This window comes from Myxine glutinosa, chromosome 2 (assembly GCF_964187855.1).
Source record: "Myxine glutinosa chromosome 2, kmMyxGlut1.1, whole genome shotgun sequence".
Taxonomy (NCBI): Eukaryota; Metazoa; Chordata; class Myxini; order Myxiniformes; family Myxinidae; genus Myxine; species Myxine glutinosa.
The window spans coordinates 391264-413370 of record NC_136262.1 but is presented as its reverse complement, the minus strand read 5'-3'; the positions used below and the strand labels follow the sequence as shown (position 1 = coordinate 413370).

The window sequence follows — 22107 nt, the reverse complement described above, 5'->3', positions numbered from 1 at the left end:
CGCCATCAGGTCTTTCCTATGCACCGCGACTAACGTAAGTCCTCACGAGCGATTGTTTAAGTTCCAACGTTGTAGTTCCAGTGGACAGCCTCTACCCTCGTGGCTAGTTGAGCCTGGTCCGGCTTTGCTGAAGCAAGCGGTCCGTCAGAGCAAATATGAACCACGCGTGGACCACGAGGAAATATTGGAAGCAAATCCAGAATACGGGCATGTCCATTTGGCCGACGGTAGAGAGACAACGGTGTCGGTCCGGCATCTCGTGCCTTGTGGAGAGGTTAACAGGCAGCCTGTCATGAGTGTACCGGCCGAGGCCAATGCGACTACCCCCGCCCGGCTGGATTCGTTTCGGGACAATGCTGAGACCGGTGCCGCCGATTCGGACCCCGGAAGTTTGTCACCTGTGTCACCTGCACCAGGAAGCATTCCGAGCCCTTTGAGTAAATCTCCGATACCTAGCGCTTGGGGCACGGGCACTGACGGAGTTTATCGCTCTCGGATTGGGCGGCTTTGTCAGCCTCCGACACGTTTTGGCTGGTAGCTTATTCGTTCTGGTAGCCTTTACACCTGTTGCTTTAGTCTTTACACCTGTTAGCTGCATTGTTAAAGAAAGAGTTTATGTCAGAGGCAGTAGAGATGGGAGACCAGTCCAGATGATTGATGGCTGCTTGAAGACCGTGCCAGTCAGCCTGAGTGAAATGCCAGACTCGTCTGTGCTGAGGAGGCTCTTTGAGAATGGCCATAGAGATGCCCACTTTTACAAGCAAATGATCAGAAGAACCGATTGGAGCAGAAGAAAGCAGCAGATATTTGCAGGGAAGTTTGTCATAACCAAGTCTAGAAGAGAAGATGCTCCGTTGACTGAGATCCGGGTCGGGAAATTGAAAGATTGTGTCAGTCCCAATGAGTCGCAGACGTCTTTTGCTGAGATGCCCTGGCTGGTGAGAGAGGTACCCAAACCCAGCCAGCTGGCATGATGAGAGTTGAAGTCGCCACATATGAGGAAGAGAGTTGGGATGAGTGGATAGAAGTTGGTTCATGTTGTCAGACAGCGAGATGTAAATGGAGTCATCACTGTTTGGAGGATGTTACAACACACATACTCCTGGGTCTTATTGTTTTTTGGCAATAAAAGATGGACTCGGCCTAATCGTGTGTTACAACACACATAGCCAGAGGTACTCCTGGGGGTGGGGTGGAGAGAGGGCAGTGCAAGGAGAGTGAGGAAGAGAGTTTTTGATAAAGATAACAACCCCACCTCCAGGACGAGGCTCAGGTCTATCATCCTTAGGAGGGAGTAACCAGGAAGAGATATTAAGGAATCAGAAACATCTTGAAGGATAAAGAACACAAAAGTTTCTATTCATTTCGTGCATGTCAGCGATGTACCTTGGCAAGAAGCATTTGTATTTTATTCGATCCATTGTGAAAAACATCTGGCTGAGTGCTTCTCCAGCCTCCAGATGGAGAATGAGATCAGCATTTCTGGATGCTTCAACAAAGAACAAGATGGTTTCAACCCGGTGGAGGTAATTCATCAATGAGTTGAACATAGTGTTAGATAATTTCTGAGCTTCCCACTTCTTCAGCTGTTGAATGACACCTTTGTTGGTCAAGACTTGAAGCAGGTGAGTGTTTGATATCAGCAATTCTGATACATTCTGCTCCATCACTTGTCCCAGAAGCTGTGTTTGTGCAGGCTTCCTGTAATTCATTTGCTGGTTTCGAGCAGATTTCTTTTAGTTGTGGCATCTCTGTGAAGAACTGTTCTGGAGCAAGTTCATACAGAGCCATGTAAGTGTGGATGTGTGCACGGAGTGCTCTCTTGTGGTGTCCGCACTTGAGGATCTGTCTTGTTGTAGCAGGCTCATATACATCTGCCTCAATGCATGCATCATCTATGCCAGATTTTTCTGTTGACGCTCCGAGTGCCCTCAGTGTTGCCATCACAGCATGCAGCTCCCCAAGTCTCGGAACAACTTATCTTTTCAAGTTAGGTCTTGAATCTAGCAACTGTACTGCCTTCTCATACAGGCCCATGTCAAAGGTTATGACAGTTTGGTGGTTTTCACCAACTGCCAAGCTCTTCGACTGAGATGCTTGCAACATCACAGTCAGCATGGTAGACCACTCATGTGCGACCTCTGCAAGTAGAGGCAAGGCACCGACTTGAGTCGGTGATTGACGAGATGACATAAGTGATTTGTAGCCTGCCCAGCCTGGGATACTGCTTTGTGATTCACTGTCGGTTGATCTCGAGTCTCGACAAAGCAGATGCAATCATCCAACCAAGATTGGTTAGTTCATAGGATTCAGCAACACCTGTGGAAGATGCCTTGAATTAATTTACTCTCTTGACTGGCCCAGGTTTTGGTTTACTGCAATGTTGGATGGGTACATGATAAGGGACAACAGACAGGTTTTTTGCCTCACTAACTTCCAAATTAGGTGAGATTGGTTTTCCAGGTGCATCTGCCTTCTGATACACTGTGGTCATTGTGCCATGTCTGGTGCCTTTGCCATCTACAGTGTCTTCTGCAAAATCTGTATTGTCAACAGCGAATAAGACAAATGTACCTTTCTTGAGGAAAGGTGGTACATACTATCCATCAAATTGTTTTGTGTTTTCCACAACAGCATTGGCAATTGCTCTTTCTAGGATCAAGGCACGGCTGTGTGATACGCAGTAGTTCTGTACATGGAAGGGGTCCATCAGTGCCTTGTTCCTGGTGTCATGGGGTACATTGAGTGTCAACCCTACAACCTGTGGGTTTTCTCATGTGTGTGGTGTGCGAAATGTGTCAGTGGCTTTCTTGGGCATGTAGTGCAATTGTCTCCTGGTCTTGAAAGCATACATGATATTCTGACTTATGGTCAATGCTGATCTGTCAACTGTCCTGCTCCTTATCTCCGTTTGCAGCTCCTCTTCAGATCCCACCAAAATCCACCGTATAAGGCTGTGCAGCTCGGTCGGGACATCCTCTCTTGTGCTGGATACTGTAATTGTGTGTTTCCATCTCCTAAGTGAAATTGGCATTGCTGTTGCGTATTAGCTTTGCACAAAGTACCATTCAATAGATTTGTGTTTCGTGTTTCAATATTTTTTGCCCGGTATGTACCCTGGTTAGAATAGGGACACCGTATCCCTGCGTGTCGTAAGAGGCGACTAAGAGGGTTGGCGTCAGGAAGGGCATCCGGCCATAAAAACATTGCCTCAAAAAGAGAACCATGACAATTACAACTACATATGGGCAGGGTACAGCCCGAAGTGGAGATCGTTTTCTGAGGTTTGGGACATGGAATGTGGGGACAATGACAGGGAGATCAGGAGAAGTGGTGGAAGTATTGATCACAAGAAGAGTGGACATATGTTGTGTGCAAGAGACAAGATGGAAAGGAAGTGGTGTGAGAATGGTGAAGGGTAGGCAGGGACAGAAATACAAGTTTGTGTGGCAGGGGTGCCCGGAGGGCATGAATGGTGTTGGTGTCCTGTTTTCTGAGGAGTTTGTAGACAGTGTGGTGAGTGTGACTAACGTGAGTGATAGGTTGATGATGGTGAAAATGATGATTGGAAAGCTCTGGGTGAACGTCATCTCGGGATATGCTCCGCAGGTTGGTCGAGCGATGAAGAGAAGGACAAGTTCTGGTGTGCGATAGAGAAGCTGATGGAAAACGTGAAAGATGAGGAAGTTGTTGTGGTAGGAGGAGACCTAAATGGACATGTGGGAAGGAGTATGGATGGTTTTGAGGGAGTTCATGGCGGTTACGGATATGGTGTGAGAAATGGAGAAGGTGAAAGGATTTTGGAGTTTGCTGATGGAGCTGATTTGTTGATTTGTAATACTCAGTTCCAGAAAGAGGATAATAAGCTTGTTACATACACGTCAGGTGGGTCGACGACAACCGTTGACTACCTGATGGTGTGTAGGCGAGATAGGGGGCACCTCCAGGACACAAAGGTGATCCCGGGGGAGGAGGCTGTTTCACAGCACCACTTGGTTGTCTGCGACACAAGGGTGAAAGGTGCGAGGAGAGCTCGGCGGGTGAAGTACCAACCGAGAATGAAGGTGTGGAGGTTGAAAGAGGTGACAGTAAGGGAGGCATTAAAAGAGAGGCTGAGTAGGGTAGAGGATGATGTAGTTGAGCTTGAATGTGGTTGGATGTCAATGAAAGATAGTCTGTTGGGAGCCGTTGGTGAGGTATGTGGATGGACAAAAGGACCACCGAGGCACTCGGAAACATGGTGGTGGGATGAGGAAGTTGGAAAGAGGATTGACGAGAAGAGGAAGAAGTTCAAGGAGTGTCAGAAGGCGAAGGGTACGGGAGCAGAAAAAGCAAAGCATGAAAGTTATAAGGGAGCCAAGAAGGCTGCAAAGAAAGAGGTAGAAAAGGTGCAGGAGGCACGTAGGAAAATGTTCGGAGAAAGCTTGGATTCGGAAGAGGGTCAGAGAGCAGTATTCAGGATTGCAAAGCAGATAGCGAAAGAGAGGTGTAATGTGATGGGGGTGAGTTGCTTGAAGGATGAAGTGGGACAAATCGTTGTGGACCCAGATGAAATTAAAGGAAGATGGAAAAGATATATGGAAATGCTGTTGAATACAGAGAATGAATGGGATGGCAACATGGAGAGTAACCCAGTTTTAGGACCGGCAGAGAAGATGACTGAGAAGGAAGTTGAGGAAGCGATAAAAGTAATGAAGAGTAGAAAAGTGGGAGGGCCGACGGGAGTTGTGGGAGATATGTTGAAGGCAGCAGGAAGTTGGGGTGTGAAGAGAATGACAGAGATCTGTAATCTGGTAGTGAAAGAAGGCCGCATTCCAGTGCATTGGGAACTGAGTACCCTCGTCCCTTTATACAAGGGGAAAGGTGACCCTCTGGAGTGTGGCTCGTACCGAGCGATAAAGTTATTGGAGCATGGAATGAAGGTATTGGAAAGGGTGTTGGAGAGGAGGATAAGGAAGAAGGTGAAGATCGAAGAAATGCAGTTTGGATTTATGCCAGGAAGAGGAACGACAGACGTGCTCTTTATTGTGAGGCAGTTGCAGGAGAAGTACATGGAGAAGAGAAAGAAGTTGTTTCTTGGGTTTGTTGATCTGGAGAAAGCATTCGATCGGGTTCCACGCGGAGTATTGACATGGGCATTGAGGAAATTAGGAGTGGAGGAATGGTTGATCAGAGTAGTGATGGCAACGTACAAAAGAGCCCGCACAGCTGTAAGGACGAAGGACGGGAACAGTGGTGAGATTGAGGTGAAGGTGGGAGTGCATCAGGGGTCGGTACTAAGTCCACTACTATTTGTAGCTGTGATGGAGGTGCTGGCTCAGAACGTAAAGGAGAGTTTACCGTGGGAGTTGTTGTATGCAGATGATCTGGTGTTGATTGCGGAAAGTATGGATGGACTGAAGGAAAAGATGAACAAGTGGAAGGAATGTATGGAGACAAAAGGTCTGAAGGTGAATATAGGAAAGACGAAGGTGATGGCAAGTGGTAAAGCATGTGGTGAGGTGAAAAGAACTGGGAAGTGGCCATGTGCTGTGTGCAGAAAGGGTGTCGGAGTGAACTCCATTCAATGTACAATGTGCGCTGAGTGGGTTCATCAAAAATGTATTGGTCTGAGAGGGTCATTAACCAGTGTGGCAGCTACATTCAAATGTAAGGTGTGCACAGAGGGAGCTGCAGATGGAGGAAATGTTGAGTTGGATCTTGGAGACGGCGTGAAGCTGGAAGGTGTGAAAACATTTTGCTACCTCGGAGACATGCTGAATGGAGAAGGTGGATCAGACTCAGCAACGGTTGCAAGAGTGAGATGTGCATGAAGAAGTTTCGGGAACTGAGTGGCATGCTGATGAGGAGGGGAGTGTCGTTGAAGCTGAAAGGAAAGGTGTATGCTGCATGTGTGAGAAGTGTTATGATTTATGGGAGCGAGACATGGGTAATGAACGTAGAGCAGCAACGAAGGCTGGAAAGGGTGGAAATGCGAATGGTTCGGTGGATGTGCGGAGTATCGTTGAGAGAGAGGAAGACAAATGATGAATTGCGAAAGATGATGGGAATAGAGCCTGTGATTGATGCTGTGAAGAGGAACAGGTTGAGATGGTTTGGTCATGTGTTGAGGAAGGATGAAAGTGACTGGTTGAGAAGAGTGATGGAAATGAATGTAGAAGGAAGTAGAGGACGGGGAAGACCGAGAAAGACTTGGCTGAAGATGGTGGAAGAAGAAATGCGGGCAAGGGGGTTAACAATGAGAGATGCAGAAAATAGGGCAAAATGGAGAAGATCGTCATGGGGACCGCAAGGCTAACCCCCGCTCTAGAAGGGAAAATGGCCTTAAAATGCATGTTGTTGTGTTGTTGTTGTTGTTGTTGTTGTTGTTGTTGTTGCATATTAGCTTAGCTGTCTTGTGTACCATCATTTTGTTGTCCATTTCACTTGTGGCATCTGGCATCAAGGATGTGTAGACCATACAGTCACGTGAAAAAGTAAGTATACCCCATGTAAAGTTTTGACTTTTTCAACATATTTCAACATACAGCTATTTGATCTTCATTTCAACAATATTGATAGATAAAGGTGATATAATATGACAAATATCATGAAACATTCACATTTTGTCGTCCATTGTATAATTTAAATGAACATAAATGCAAATTTCGCATGTGGAAAAAGTAAGTGCACTCCTACATTTATCACTCCTTCAAATACCGAAAATTAAAATCAGGTGCACCAGCTCAAGTGCAAATGATTAGAACATCATTGGAGAGGATCTTGGAGAACCTGTCTTATTTAAACCTCAGACATTTAGTTTGGTTTGCTCTTTGTTGTTGAAGTGTGCTGCGTCACCATGCCTAGATCAAAAGAGCTCTCTGAGGCCTTCAGAAAGAAGGTTATAGATGCCCAAGAGTCTGGGAAGGGATTTAAAAATTTCTCCAAACAATTTGAAATCAATCATTCGACTGTCCGGAAGCTCATCGACAAGTGGAGAAGATTCCAAACAACTGCCAACTTAAGGCCAGTCCGCCCCAGCAAGTTCAGCCCGAGAGCAGACCGCAAGATGCTGAAAGAAGTCTCTAAGAACCCCTGAATGTCATCACGGGACCTACAGGTAGCTCTTGCCACTGTTGATGTCAAAGTGCACGGGTCTACCATTAGAAAGAGGCTGCACAAATTTGATCTACATGGGTGGTGTGCCAAGAGGAAACCTTTGCTGTCCAGAAAGAAGATCAGGGCAAGACTAAAGTTTGCCAATGAACACCTAGGCAAAGACCAGCACTTCTGGAACAATGTGCTCTGGACAGATGAGTCAAAGGTGGAGCTATTTGGCCACAGTACCAAAAGACATGTTTGGCGAAAACCAAAGACAGCATTTGACCACAAGAACCTGATACCAACTGTAAAGCATGGTGGTGGAAATATTATGGTTTGGGGCAGCTTTGCTGCATCAGGGCCTGGGCAGCTCACCATCATAGAATCCACTATGAATTCTTCATTGGTACCAGAGGGTGCTTGAGGATAATGTGAGGCCATCTGTCGGAAAGTTGAAGCTCAACCGAAGGTGGACCTTGCAACATGACAATGACCCTAAACATACCAGTAAATCCACCAAGGAATGGCTGAAAATAAAGAATTGGAGGGATCTGGAATGGCCAAGTCAAAGCCCGGATCTAAATCCCATTGAGATGTTATGGGGGGATTTGAAACGAGCTGTGCATGCAAGAAACCCCTCAACATCGCACAGCTGAAAGAATTCTGCATGGAGGAGTGGGCAAAAAATTCTCCCAGTCGATGTCAGAGACTGGTAGACAGAAGAAACGCCTACTTGAGGTTGTTTTCTGCGAAAGGGGGCAATACCACCTATTTGGGTTTTGGCAATACCACCTAATACCACAAGGGTGTACTTACTTAGCCAAGGGTGTACTTACTTTTTCCACATGCGAAATTTGCATATATGTTTATTTAAATTATACAATGGACTACAAAATGTAAATGTTTTATGATATTTGTTATATTATATCACCTTTATCTATCAATATTGTTGAAATGAAGAACAAATAGCTGTATGTTGAAATATGTTGAAATATGTTGAAAAAGTCAAAACTTTACATGGGGTGTACTTACTTTTTCACGTGTCTGTATCTTCTTCGCAGGCTTCAGGACAGTAAAGAACAGATGGTTTTCTTGTCTTTCTGCCTCACTGACTTCACACTTGGTAACTCTGCAATAATGTTGTCCTTTAGCCACTGTCGTGTCAGTGTCAGACTGTGCTTCTGTGCCTCATCACTACCACCAAGCATAGACATGTATGTTTTTTCGATGGCATTCATGGGTAGATGAGCCTCATTTTGGGATTGATATTCAATGGGATCGATCAGCTCAATCAAGCATGGTACTTGCATCGGTATATCTGTCTTTGTAGACTTGGCCCGGTTGCTCGCCTCATCCCTCAGTACATGGAACACATGTCGTGTCCAGCATGGTTTGTGGTGTCTTACATCTATCGCATGGGCATCACTTGGTGAGAGTGCATTACTTAGTCTTGTCATCAATACTGGATCTTGGGAAATTTCCACAGCTCGTCTAAGTGCCTTCCCCGCGTTTTCAGTTCGTACGGTGAAGAGTCGCTGGTCATCATCTTCTTGACATAAGAAGCAGTGATCCCTTGTCAAGGGTTCTGTCGCAGATCTAGTGAAAGGTGCTGAGGTGACTGGGGCTGCTGATTTCTCCATTTCAGAGCTTGTTCTTTTATGCCCACGTTTTTCACTGCATAGGTTCCTGTAGACATGGCATGATACAAGCAGTCTCTCACTGTGTGGACATTTGATTTGTGGCATCAGAATAACAACTCAGATGCCACATGGGTTTCCTTTCAATCAATATTTCTTTGGTAAAGTCTTTGAGGCGTCTTTGGATGTCAACATATTTTCCATCCTGTAAGCTGGCTCTTTCTTCCACGACATGGAGTAGTTTCTGGTATGATTCTGTTCTGGGATATTGAACAAGTGTTCCTTTTCTGGCAGTGGACTCCTGACAAAGAATGCACTGCTTCCAGTCTACTGTGTCCATGGACGACTTGACCAAACTCAACTTGCTGGTTCCCGGGTCTTGATACTCAGGCACTGAAAAGAAGGAGAGCCACCAGTATATTAACCAACACTAAGATAATTGTGAACTAGTTGTGTTAACATAAATTTTTACAGTATAAAATTAAATATTGCAAAACTGCTGCTAAAATACTGCAAAGTTATTGAAGCATCAGGATTTATAAACACCTTTGTATCTGCCACCAGAAGAACTATGCTTGTGCGGCACAGAATGCAAAAACGATGCAGACTGTCATGTTGAATATGACACTGAGAGTGATGATGATGTGTAATGATGTGTCAAACTGATAGGAAATACGTCTATACGTATGCTGTTGTCACATACCAACAATTTGAGTGTGCATTTTTTCATGAAAATACAAACATAATTTCACAAACTTTTTATTTTCTTGGTTTTTGGTGTTCATAATCACTAATTTGACATAAGCTTAGGATTCCTTGGGCCTGGAAACATAGGATTAGCATTTAGAATGCAGTTTCTATGTCAATTTACAAGCTAAGATATATTCGGAAATTTTTATGTTATGGCGGACATTTTGAAAATCCAAAATAGTGGCTATGCATGTAAACATTGATTTTCATATTTCTGATGTCATAAGCTTCTCAAAAATGTACTGGTTTGCTAATCTCCATAAAATTTGAACAAAAAAACATAGTGAACCTGTCTATAACTGATATGCAACTCTTATTCAAATTTCAAGTCAATTGGATGAAAATTGAGGATTTTAGAAATTTGAAATCGGTGCTTTCATTGACGACGTTATAATTCGATACGTACAATGTTGGACATGATCAGTATGAAAAAATTTGAGGGTTGTCTAGCAAAAAAATGTTCAAGAGAAAAACATTTATGAAGTCATCCGTCACTTTGTTTGGCAGCCATATTGGATTGAACTAATTTTCTCCAGAACGGCTTAGTAGACCGATCCGAAACTTCATGCACATGATCTACTGGCCTTGTGGAATATGGGGTGTACATTTTAAAGTCATAGGTCACATGGTCTGGCAGCTATAATTTTTTGAAGTATAAACCTTTTCAATTTTTCTTTCCAGAACAGATAGGCAGAACGAGTGGAAACTTCACACATGTTCCCCAAGCTTTGGGGATACCAAGGTGTTCATGAATAATTAATAGGCAGCCATATTGGTCTGGTCTGGTCCATGGTCTGGCAGCCATGTTGGACTGAATGAATATATATATTTAAACTTTTTTTCTTGAACCGCTTTATCGATCAACGTGAAACGATAGAATTATGATCTATTCGTCATGAGGAATATATACTTATATTTCACCGTGTTCAGACGCATGGTCTGGCAGCCATAATTGTTAAATTTCTCTTATTTGGCCTCTTTTTTAATTATAATTTTTGAATAAGATTAAATTGGCTGCAACTGGATGGTTTCAATGGTAGAGGAGTAGCAGCTGAAATCCAAATCGTATGTTCCTCCTGATGACTCCTTTGCTTTTTGCTAATTTGGGTTCCTTCTGATGACTCCAATGCATTGTTTTTGTCTTACATTTGCTTTGAGTTGAATTTTTTTTAAATCGCATTCTGAATTCAATTGAGCGAGAAAGCATCTTTAAAATACAAAGCCTGTCCGCATCCTCTTGGTATTCAGACTTCTTCTGTATGCTAAACATGGTGAAAACAGCCCAAAAAATACAAAAAAAATTGACGATTTTAGGCGATCTTGATCTTTTGACCTCAAAAGCCAGACTTCAGTGACCCAATATGCAAATTCTTAAAATTTATTGTCAATTGGATGAAAATTGTGTATTTTGTGATTCTGACTTTTGAGCCTTTGATTTACAAGTTCGTATCTTGGTAGGTTTTATTTTTTGAGGAACTGTGCGTCATTCCTATATAGGAAGTCTTCTGAATTCCTGATATGTTTTTATTCCTGATATGTTCCGACATGGGAATCCTGAATGCGTCAATTCCATTTTAAATTTCATATCAGATTTCAAGTTGGTGACTGTTTATGCGATTATATCAAAATAATGAAAATGACAAAAAACATAATCATCTTCTTCATGGTCACTCAAAATCATTTTCTCAGAAAATGTCCCCCTCCCCCTTCCCCACTTTTCAATAGCGATCAACACCCCTGCCTCGACATATTATTTGGTTTTGGTTTTGTTGTTTTGTTGTTTTTTAATTACGTCGCATTAACGAGATAAATCTGCAATGGTATTGCAATGAACTTTATCATGGAGATCTAATGTCCCTGAAGTAAGAAGGTATTTTGCTTTGGCAGGTTTATTTCCTTGTTCACTTACCACCTCTTGGATTTGCTCTATTTGAACTCGTCGAAGCACAAATGCCTCGCTTAACGGTTCCCAGCCAGCTCGCAATACTACAGGGACGTAGTTTGAGCAGTTTTGAGCCATTCAGAATGGTCGAACCACCTCTCGAAGGAACAGATCTCAAGATCGCTGTAGCTCACATGAAATTACGTTTCTCTGCTACTTCTGGATTGCTGCAGGTATGATGGGTTACTGGGTTTATCCTTTTTCACAGGTTTTCACAGAATATAATATTTTGTACTGAGAACAAGTCTTTCTCAAAACTGTGTTGCAATAATATTCTTATTGTCATTGTCTTTTCTGCAAGTTTCACCAAGTCCTCTAAATGTTATTTTTTTATTGTTGTTTCTTGTTACCATTTGACGTGTTGCAGGTCTATAAGAGCTCTGCATGGTTATTGTTGTTGTGCTTATTGTTGTGGATCGATTTTTGACATGTGCACCCCATTGGTTGGATAGCTGCCGGACCCCACCCACATTTATCACTCGACTCCAACCACCATGGTACTCAGGCAAAATAATATGGCCGCCATCCTGATTTTCTGTTGGACCTAAGACATCAGGCCTGCAGTCCGCTGCTGATTCTACACTGCCCGGGGTTTGTTGCATCAGATTTCCATTGCCTTTGTTTGGATTGAGTGTTACCCACTACGAGGGACCCACAAAAATCGAATCAGTGTCAAATATAAATTACTAGCAGAGGTACCCGGTGCTGCCGGCCAAAGCAGAGTCACTTCGCTGATGGGAATATTAAGAGAAGAGGGGGGAGAGGGGATGGGAGGGAGGAGGGAAACGGTATGGGAAGAGTAGGGGTGGAGAGGGAGGTGGGAAGGAAGGGGTGAGGGAGTGGAGGAGGAGGAGGAGGGATGGGGGAAGGAGGAGGAGGGGAGAGGGGCAAATTGGAGGGAAGGGGGAGAAGGAGGTGTAGGGGAAAGACAGAGAGGGTGGGGGCAGAGAGAGAGTAGAAAATTGTGAGGTGAGGTGGTTCTGGTAGGTGGACGGGTCTTAGAGGTCTTCAAGGGTCTTATGGGTCTCCAATGTGTTAAAGGATCTTCGATGTCTTTGGGGTCTAAACGGTCTTAAGGGTCTAAAGCATCTTTGGGGTATTTAGGGTTTTAAAAAAGGTCTTATTTAAGGGTCTTACTTAAAGTTATTTGGGGTTTTCAGGGGTATTAGTAGTTTTATGAGGTCTAATCTCTCAAGCATGTTGAAAGCATGTAAAAAAGGCTGAGGTTTTTAAAGTGGTCTTTAAAGGCTGAGGTGGTGGATGAAATACCCTTAGGACAATCCCCGGGTCGGACTTGGTCTGTGTGTAAAATTTGGTGGTTGGCGGCTCAGCGGTCTTTGCAAAAAATGGAACAAGCAGACACAGATGTCCGACGAATTTTATTTATTGGATGGGTGAGTTGAGGTTATGCTGGTTTGGGTTTATTGAAAATTTCCCGGGTTTTCCTGGTAGAGTGGGGACCCTGCTACTGTGATGTCCCCACTGAGTACCGAGCCGCTGTATCAAAATGGAAGCCAAGCGGCTTAAGCACTCAAGTTGGCACTCAAACGAAGTGGTTGATAAGGAACGGCAGGCTTGGCAAGCGCTAGCAAGCTCCTTGGTAACTGAACACCGCCGGACATCTCGACAGCATATGTTATACTTTAGGCCGAGAAAAATATATTTTCGGTCTCTGGTCAGTGCGCACATCGAATTTGACCCTGCGCGTCAACAATTTTTTTAAATTTTATTTCCAACGGTACCGACAACAGGGCGCGCCTGTTGTTGCCGGGCCGGCGCGCTATCTCGGGAAATACGGGTCTGTGAGGGTCGCCATTATTATCGACGTTCGTGCACGGTTCTCCCCTACAAAACTACGTTTAGTTTGTCCATATCCAACCAGCCGTTCCAAAGATATGAGTAGTTTTGTGTGCCGTGACGTCATGAATCCAATCGGCTGGATATTGTCATTTATTGAAACGAAGACGTTCTTTGTCGGGTTCGTGTGAAGCAACCAGAAGGCCTAGAGAGCTGCGGGTGGTCTCGTTAGTTAGGACTGGATCCTATCTCGTTTGTCATGAAGTTGTAAGTGTCTGATAATCAGGTGGACTGGGAGAAGAGGTCGTGGGAGACCATCAGCCGGTTAGACCACTTGCGCATGCACAGTTTTGATGCGATCGACGCATTGGAATGTTTGACGGTACGGCGAGGCAATCTCGAGAACGAAATGGCAGTCTATAATATGCTTGAAGATGATTTTCAGAATAAATACATTTCAAAATAACTTGAGCTTGTGTTCATTATTTACAAAAAGGCCTACAAGTCCCATTGGCTGTCTTTAATTTCTCTCTGGACGGCGCCACGGCAGATGAGAAGGACTGCAAGGCATGAGGACACAAAACAACACCTCTATTATGTGCAATCCATGCTTTTCAAAAAAATCAAAAGAAAAAAAAAAAAACCGCATCGCCGCATCAATTCGGGAACTTTGGTCTGACCAGAGACAAGCAATATATTTTTGTCGGCCTTATATGCAAAGCGACGACAAAAGGAGATTTTAATATAAAGACATTAACTATTAATTATGACCTTTTTCTTTGTAATCAAAACATACCTCGTCCAGTCTTCAACGTGGTTTCTACATTTTTAAATGTACATAAGCTCAACGTTGAGCACTCAAGGCAATCTCGCTGATGTTAAGTGTACGAGAGTGGACGTGTACATTTCATATAACAATAAAGTGTACGTGTACATTTCATATAACATTTAAGTGCACGTGTACATTTCAAATAACATTAAAGTGTATGTGTACATTTCAAATAACATTAAAGTGTATGTGCACATTTCATAAAACATTAAAGTCTACGTGTATATTTCACATAACAATGTTTCATATAACATTTTAAATAGCATTAAAGTGTATGTGTACATTTCATATGACATTGAAGTGTATGTGTACATTTCAAATAACATTAAAGTGTACGTGTACATTTCAAATAACATTAAAGTGTATGTGTACATTTCATATAACATTAAAGTGTATGTGTACATTTCAAATAACATTAAAGTGTACGTGTACATTTCAAATAACATAAAAGTGCACGTGTACATTTCATATAACATTAATGTGTATGTGTACATTTCATATAACATTAAAGTGTATGTGTACATTTCATAAAACATTAAAGTCTACGTGTATATTTCACATAATGTTTCATATAACATTTTAAATAGCATTAAAGTGTACGTGTACATTTCATATAACATTGAAGTGTATGTGTACATTTCATGTACCATTAAAGTGTATGTGTACATTTCATATAACATTAAAGTGTACGTGTACATTTCATATACCATTAAAGTGTACGTGTACATTTCACATAACATTAAAGTGTACGTGTACATTTCAAATAACATTAAAGTGTACGTGTACATTTCAAATAACATTTAAGTGTTAAACATTTTTATATACATTAAACATTATTTACATTATTTTTTATGTACATATAACATTAAAGTTTTCAATAACATTTTAATGTTAGCTCTTTCACGAGCCTCGATTCAGTATACAAAAAAAAAAGAAAGAAGTGTACGTGTACATTTCAAATAACATTAAAGTGTACGTGTACATTTCAAATAACATTAAAGTGTATGTGTATATTTCATATAACATTAATGTGTATGTGTACATTTCATATAACATTAAAGTGTATCTGTACATTTCATAAAACATTAAAGTCTATGTGTATATTTCATATAACAATGTTTCATATAACATTTTAAATAGCATTAAAGTGTACGTGTACATTTCATATAACATTGAAGTGTATGTGTACATTTCATATAACATTGAAGTGCACATGTACATTTTTATATAACATTAAAGTGTGTGTGTACATTTCATATAACATTAAAGTGTATGTGCACATTTCAAATAACATTAAAGTGTACGTGTACATTTCATATAACATTAAAGTGTGCGTGTACATTTCAAATAACATTAAAGTGTATGTGTACATTTCATATAACATTAAAGTGTACGTGTACATTTCATATAACATTCAAGTGTACGTGTCCATTTCAAATAACATTAAAGTGTACGTGTACATTTCATATAACATTGAAGTGTACATGTACATTTTTATATAACATTAAATTAAAGTGTGTGTGCACATTTCTTATAACATTAAAGTGTACCTGTGCATTTCACGTAGCATTAAAGTGTACGTGTACATTTCAAAGTGTACGTGAACATAACTTCTCAAAAATATACGTGCACATAAGAACTTGTAAAGGAAGTAAAAAAGGAAAAAATCTCGGGAATTTTCCCGGCCCCCGGACGAAATACTTTAAAGAAGAAGAAGAAGAAGCACAACGAATTTTCCCGGCCCCCAAGCAAATTTTTGTTTTACTTCACATATGTGGGAATTACATGTCCATGCTCATGTTCAATACAGTTTGAAAAGTCAGACGAAAACCCAAAGAAATTTATTATGTTAAAAACTATTTTCTTTCCTCTTAATTATGAAAACGTACAGCACCTTCTTTGGGCGGTGTATATTACACTGCAGCCACGATCACTCCAAAAAAAGATGCATGACCTCGTTACCCTCGCCAGAAGAGAGGGTATAACGATGTTCACTGTTTATAAACAAACCCACCATATCCGCGCATGCGCAGCAGCGTGGTTAGCAAAAGCGCAGCGTTTTCGTTTTGCACAATGGCGTCGCTCGACACACATGTGATCGTTTCGGAGTATTTTAATAGTCTTGACACTGTTGCAAAATCTCGGTACAAATCGAAGTTGAGTTATAGGAATGGTGAGGATATTCTTCCAGATCCATTTGCATTGAAAGGATGGCAAAACAATCCATCTTGATGGCCAGATTTGAACTACGGCGACGTGTACACGTACTTGATCGACACACCGGGTATCTACACAAGGGAGTCACTGAAGGCATTCAGGTCACTAGAGGCATACAATTTTTTTTTAAGTGGTCATGTGAAGCCACTGTGGTATCATGCGATCGGGAATGATGTACCATTCTGCTTTATCAAAGGCAAAGTCATACCATCACAGCGTCTCAACAACAAACCGAGAACTGCCACTTTAAAACTGCTAGCAGTGATGACCGGTTTACTCGCACCCACTTTTGATACAACCCCACTTTTGATACAACCCCACTTTCATTTGACATGCTTTGACACAACCCCCTTGGATAAAACCCCGACATACACACACACACACACACACACACACACACACACACACACAGACACAGACACAGACACACACACACACACACACACATCCCCCCTACCCCCACCCACACACACACACACACACCCCTCCCCCCACACGCACACCCCTCCAAACACACACACACACACACACACATATCCACACACACACAAACACCCCCCAACCCCCCCCCCCCCCACACCCACACACACATCCACACACACGCACATCCCCACATCCACACACATGCACATCCGTTTACCTGAAAGCCAACAAAGCTCTGTTAGAAAACTAAACAAGCAAAACAAACCAAAATGACATGCAACTTCTTTTCTTCCTAAAATCAACACAAAGTCAATAACAAACAAGTACAAAAAGTTTTAATTAAAACAAAAGCCGCGTCGATGTTACACAATGCCTAGATGCAGCTGTGCCTATAACGTCGATGTTATAGGCACAGGACATTCCTATTGATTCGATTACTTGATGTTATTTTTGTGCAAAGTGAAAATATATCTCGGCAATTTCCTGTGTGTGGCGACAAATTTTTAATATATCTCGGCATTTTCCCGTCTGTTATTTCAGGCGGTGTATGACTGACCATGCCGCGATTAAAAAAAAAAAAAATCTCGGCAATTTCCCGTGTGTGGCGACAGGTGAACGAAGCTATGCTCCTCTCTCCACATTATTGTGACGACGTATAAATTAAATATTTCATCGTGACGATTGTCATCAAATGGACGAATTTTAAATATATCTCGGCATTTTCCCGTCTGTTATTTCAGGCGGTGTATGACTGACCATGCCGCGATTTAAAAAAAATAAATCTCGTCAATTTCCCGTATGTGGCGACACGTGAACGAAGCTATGCTCCTCTCTCCATATTATTGTGACGACGTATAAATTAAATATTTCATCGTGACGATTGTCATCAAATGGACGAATTTTTAATATATCTCGGCATTTTCCCGTCTGTTATTTCGGGCGGTGTATGACCATGCCGCGATTTAAACAAAATATATATATATCTCGGCATTTTCCCGTCTGTTATTTCGGGCAGTGTATGACTGACCATGCCGCGATAAAAAAAAAAAAATCTAAATGAACTTGAAGTTACAGGCCTTTGAGAATTCATTTCGTTCTATAAAGGGCAACTTTCATCGGATTTTCTTCCCGTTTTTTTTCAACCGAGTCTAAAACTATGTTAGTGACTGTGAAAAATGAAATGATATATCGAATTTGATTTGAAATAAAACTGTGTGAGAGAGGAAGACACCACGGGCCTACAAAACAGGCCTCAAAGCTATGCGAGTTAATAAAATGGTGGATATTTGTTTATATGAAGCCTCTCCCAAAATGGGTGGAGCTATGGCTCCCAGAATGGGTGGAGCTTTGAGGTTTTGTCTTCTCTGCAAGAACAAGAACAACAAGAAGAAGAAGAACAACAACAGCAGAGGGCACTCTATTAGCAGCGTCTGCGACGTGGCTAAAAAACTGTAAATTTCACAAACCTGACAAGAAATGTGTACTACAAACACGAGTGTGCGCTGTTGGGTTCCATTGTTTTCTCCGAATGGCATTTATCCAAGCCGATCGTTTGGGTTCTTTCTCTGGAATTCTATAGAAACTTATTCCCGAGTTCTTTTCAAATCTATTTGTGCAATTAACAACACAGCAGCTCACAGGCATTGCCCTTGAAATGGTGTCACGTCAATGATCGTAAAACTTCACCACTTAGAGACGGCCAGCATGGTTGGTGTTTTGCCAACCAAAACAAAGAGCGCGGTCACGTGATCGGGTACGTGACGTCACGGTAAACATCGCTAGTGCATTTGAGTCTGTTTGTTACTGGCAAAAAATATTAATTTTGACAAGTACATTGATCTCTCCAGTTTCTGTGTGTTTGTTTGTGTGTGTGTGTGTGTGTGTGTGTGTGTGTGTGTGTGTGTGTGTGTGTGTGTGTGTGTGTGTGTGTGTGTGTGTGTGTGTGTTTGTGTGTTTGTTTGTCTGTCCACTCACTTATACTTGCCTACAGGTCACAATTTAAAACGGATCTTCACGAAAATTCACCACATGTTAGAGTTTGTGGTCTGACAAAATCCTATATATTTTTGAGGTCAACTTTCAAAAGGTCAAAAGGATTTTGTTCAACATAGGCCAAAGGTCAACCACTTTTATCAGATTTCTAAAATCCTGAATTTTCATACTTGTAATTTGAATCGGATTTACATATCAGCCAACTGAATTCAACCACCAACTATTTTGGAGATCAACATAGATCACAAGGTCAATATAGGCCAAAAGGTCAACAACCTTTTCAAATTTCTAAAATCCTCAATTTTCATCCAATTGACTTGAAATTTGAATAGGATTTTCATATCAGCAAACTGAATTCAACCAACAACTATTTTTGAGATCATTGTAGGCTAAAAGGTCAGCATAGGCCAAAAGGTCAACATAGGCCAAAATGTCAAAAACCTTTCCAATTTCTGAAATCCTCAATTTTCATCCAATTGACTGGAAATTTGAATAGGATTTTCATATCAGCAAACTGAATTCAACCAACAACTATTTTTGAGATAAATCTAGGCCGAAAGGTCAGCATAGGCCAAAATGTCAACACAAGCCAAAATGTCAAAAAACTTTCCAATTTCCTAAAATCCTCAATTTTCATCCAATTGACTTGAAATTTGAATAGGATTTACATATCAGCTAACTAAATTCAATCACCAACTATTTTGGAGATAAACATAGGTCACAAGGTCAACATAGGCCAAAGGTCAAACACTTTTGACAAGTACAAGTACATTTGACAAGTACTTTTCTTCAAAATTCTAAGATCCTCAATTTTCATCCCATTGACTTGTAATTTGAATCGGATTTACATATCAGCGAACTGAATTCAACCACCAACTATTTTGGAGATCAACATAGGTCACACGGTCAACATAGGCCAAAAGGTCAACAACCTTTTCATATTTCTAAAATCCTCAATTTTCATACAATTGACTTGAAATTTGAATAGGATTTTCATATCAGTTAGCTGAATTCAACCACAAGCTATTTTTGAGATCAACGTAGGCCAAAAGGTCAACATAGGCCAAAAGGTCAACAAAGGCCAAAATGTCAAAAACCTTTTCAAATTTCTAAAATCCTGAATTTTCATCCGATTGACTTGAAATTTGAATAGGATTTACATATCGGCGAACTGAATTCAACCAACAACTATTTTTGAGATCAACATCGGAAAAAAGGTCAACATCGGTCCAAGGTCAACCACTTTTTTCAACATTCTAAAATCCTCAATTTTCATCCGATTGACTTGAAATTTGAATATAATTTTCATATCAGCGAACTGAATTCAACCAGAAACTATTTTTGAGATCAACGTAGGGCAAAAAGTCAACATAGGCCAAAATGTCAAAAACCTTTCCAATCTCTAAAATCCTCAATTTTCATCTAATTGACTAGAAATATGAAGAGGATTTACATATCGGCAAACTGAATTCAACCACCTTCTACTTTTGAGATCAGCATAGGCCAAAAGGTCAACAAAGGCCAAAGGCCAACAACAACTTAAAATTTCTAAAATCCTCAATTTTCATCCGATTCACTTGAAAATTGAATGAGATTTACATATCAGTTAACTGAATTCAACCTATAGGTATTTTTGAGGTCAACATAGGTCACAAGATCAACATAGGCCAAAGGTCAACCGCCTTTTTCAAATCTCTACAATCCTCAATTTTCATCCGATTGACTTGATATTTGAAAAGGATTGTCATATCAACAAACTGAATTCAACCACCAATTATTTTTGAGATAAACATAGGCTAAATAAAAGGTCAACATAGGCCAAATCTCTAAAATTGTCAATTTTCATCCGATTAACTTAAACTTTGAAGATAATTTGCATATCAGGTCACTGAATTCAACCACTAATTATTTTTGAGGTCAAAAGGATGCTCTACTGAGTGCCATTCTACTTCGTTCTATTTTGCCAAGTGTCGCTCCATGAGCGATTTTTCATTTATTTTTTGTTTGTTTTTTCCGGGCGATATCTCAGCCATCCTTTGAGCTGGGAAGCTCAACTTTCGGCACAATAGTGAGAAAGTGCTTTGATAAAAACGGTATTTTTGTTTTTTAATTAATAAATTAATTGATTAGTTATTTAATTATTATCGATTAATTAATTACTTATTTATTTCCTTTCTCTTCTGGGCAATATCTCGGGCACCTTTTGAGCTCGGAAGCTAATATTTGGACATGACAATGACCAAGTGATTTGGCTGTAAAGGCAATTTTTTATTTATTGATTAATCAATTGATCGATTCATCATTTAATTATTCGATAAATCACTTAATTCATTAATTTTATTAAAGTTACAGATTCGGATGAAACAGTGGTGGTTTAGGCATTATATTAGCCAATTGATTAATTATTTCTTATTTTATGATTGTTATTTATTTATTTTCATTATTAATCATTTATTTATGTTCTTTCTCATCTGGGCAATATCTCAGGCACCTTTGATATTTGAAGGCACCGAAGGCACCGAAGAAGCTGATATTTGGACACGAGAGTGACCAAGTGATGTGGCTATCAAGGATATTTTGATTTATTGATTAATCAAATAATCGATCAATTATTTATTGATTAATCAATTAATTATTTAATTTTTTCAATTAATGACTTGTTTAATTAATTTTCAAAAAGTTATAGCTTACATTGAAGCACTGGTAGTTTAGGTATGCTATTAGCCAATTGATTAAGAAAATATTTTATGATTACTATTTATAGATTTTAATTATGCAATTAATCAATCAATTATTGTACACCTCTCCCTCCAAATACAGTCTCCATGAGCTGCACGGCGGTATTGCCGGTTCCCAGAGGCGCCCCGGCAATGCTGCACTCGAGGATATTTAATTATTTGGCATGGGGGCGGTGAACTTTGAATGTATCTGTACTTGTTATATTTTTATTTCTGTCCTGCTCAGATCTTTCCTTTGAGACAAGCAGCACCATTGTAGCTTTGTGCTTTAATGCAGGATTCTGCCTCTTTTGGGCAAGGTGCAGCCGTCTATCTTAGCAGGACGCACCCTGGCTGCCTGGTGTGTTCGCACAGACTTCACAGAGCTTTCTCTTTTGGGGGCTTGTGACCCTTTGTTCGGAGTTGTTTTTTTAATACTCCCCAACACGCCCGCCCCATTGAGAGTCACAAACCGGGCTTCCGTAGCACCACTCAAGGCCTCCCGGTAGCTCCCTCGGTTGTTCGCGCACCATGCGTTATGTCCGCCACAATGTTCCCACTCTTGCTCACTTTCTCCCTTTTCCGGGTGCTGCTACAGCAACCCTTCGGCGCCCCAGATGATTTATTATCCTCGCTACTTTGCTCGGGGCCGCATAGACTGTTGTTACGAGCCGTGCACGCTTCTCTGACCTTTGGCCCCGTGCGGCAATTTTCCTCCGACTC

At 41.1% G+C, this 22107-nt stretch overlaps 1 protein-coding gene across 1 annotated transcript in view; it reads left to right on the top strand.

The window, feature by feature from the left end:
- Nucleotides 1–22107, top strand: part of MAN2A2 (mannosidase alpha class 2A member 2) — a 421122-nt gene that overhangs the window by 270308 nt on the left and 128707 nt on the right. The window contains exon 14 of the mRNA XM_068108861.2: nt 11355–11582. Within this exon, the coding sequence (XP_067964962.2) occupies nt 11355–11582 (228 nt within the window). The remainder of the gene's footprint in view (nt 1–11354; nt 11583–22107) is intronic.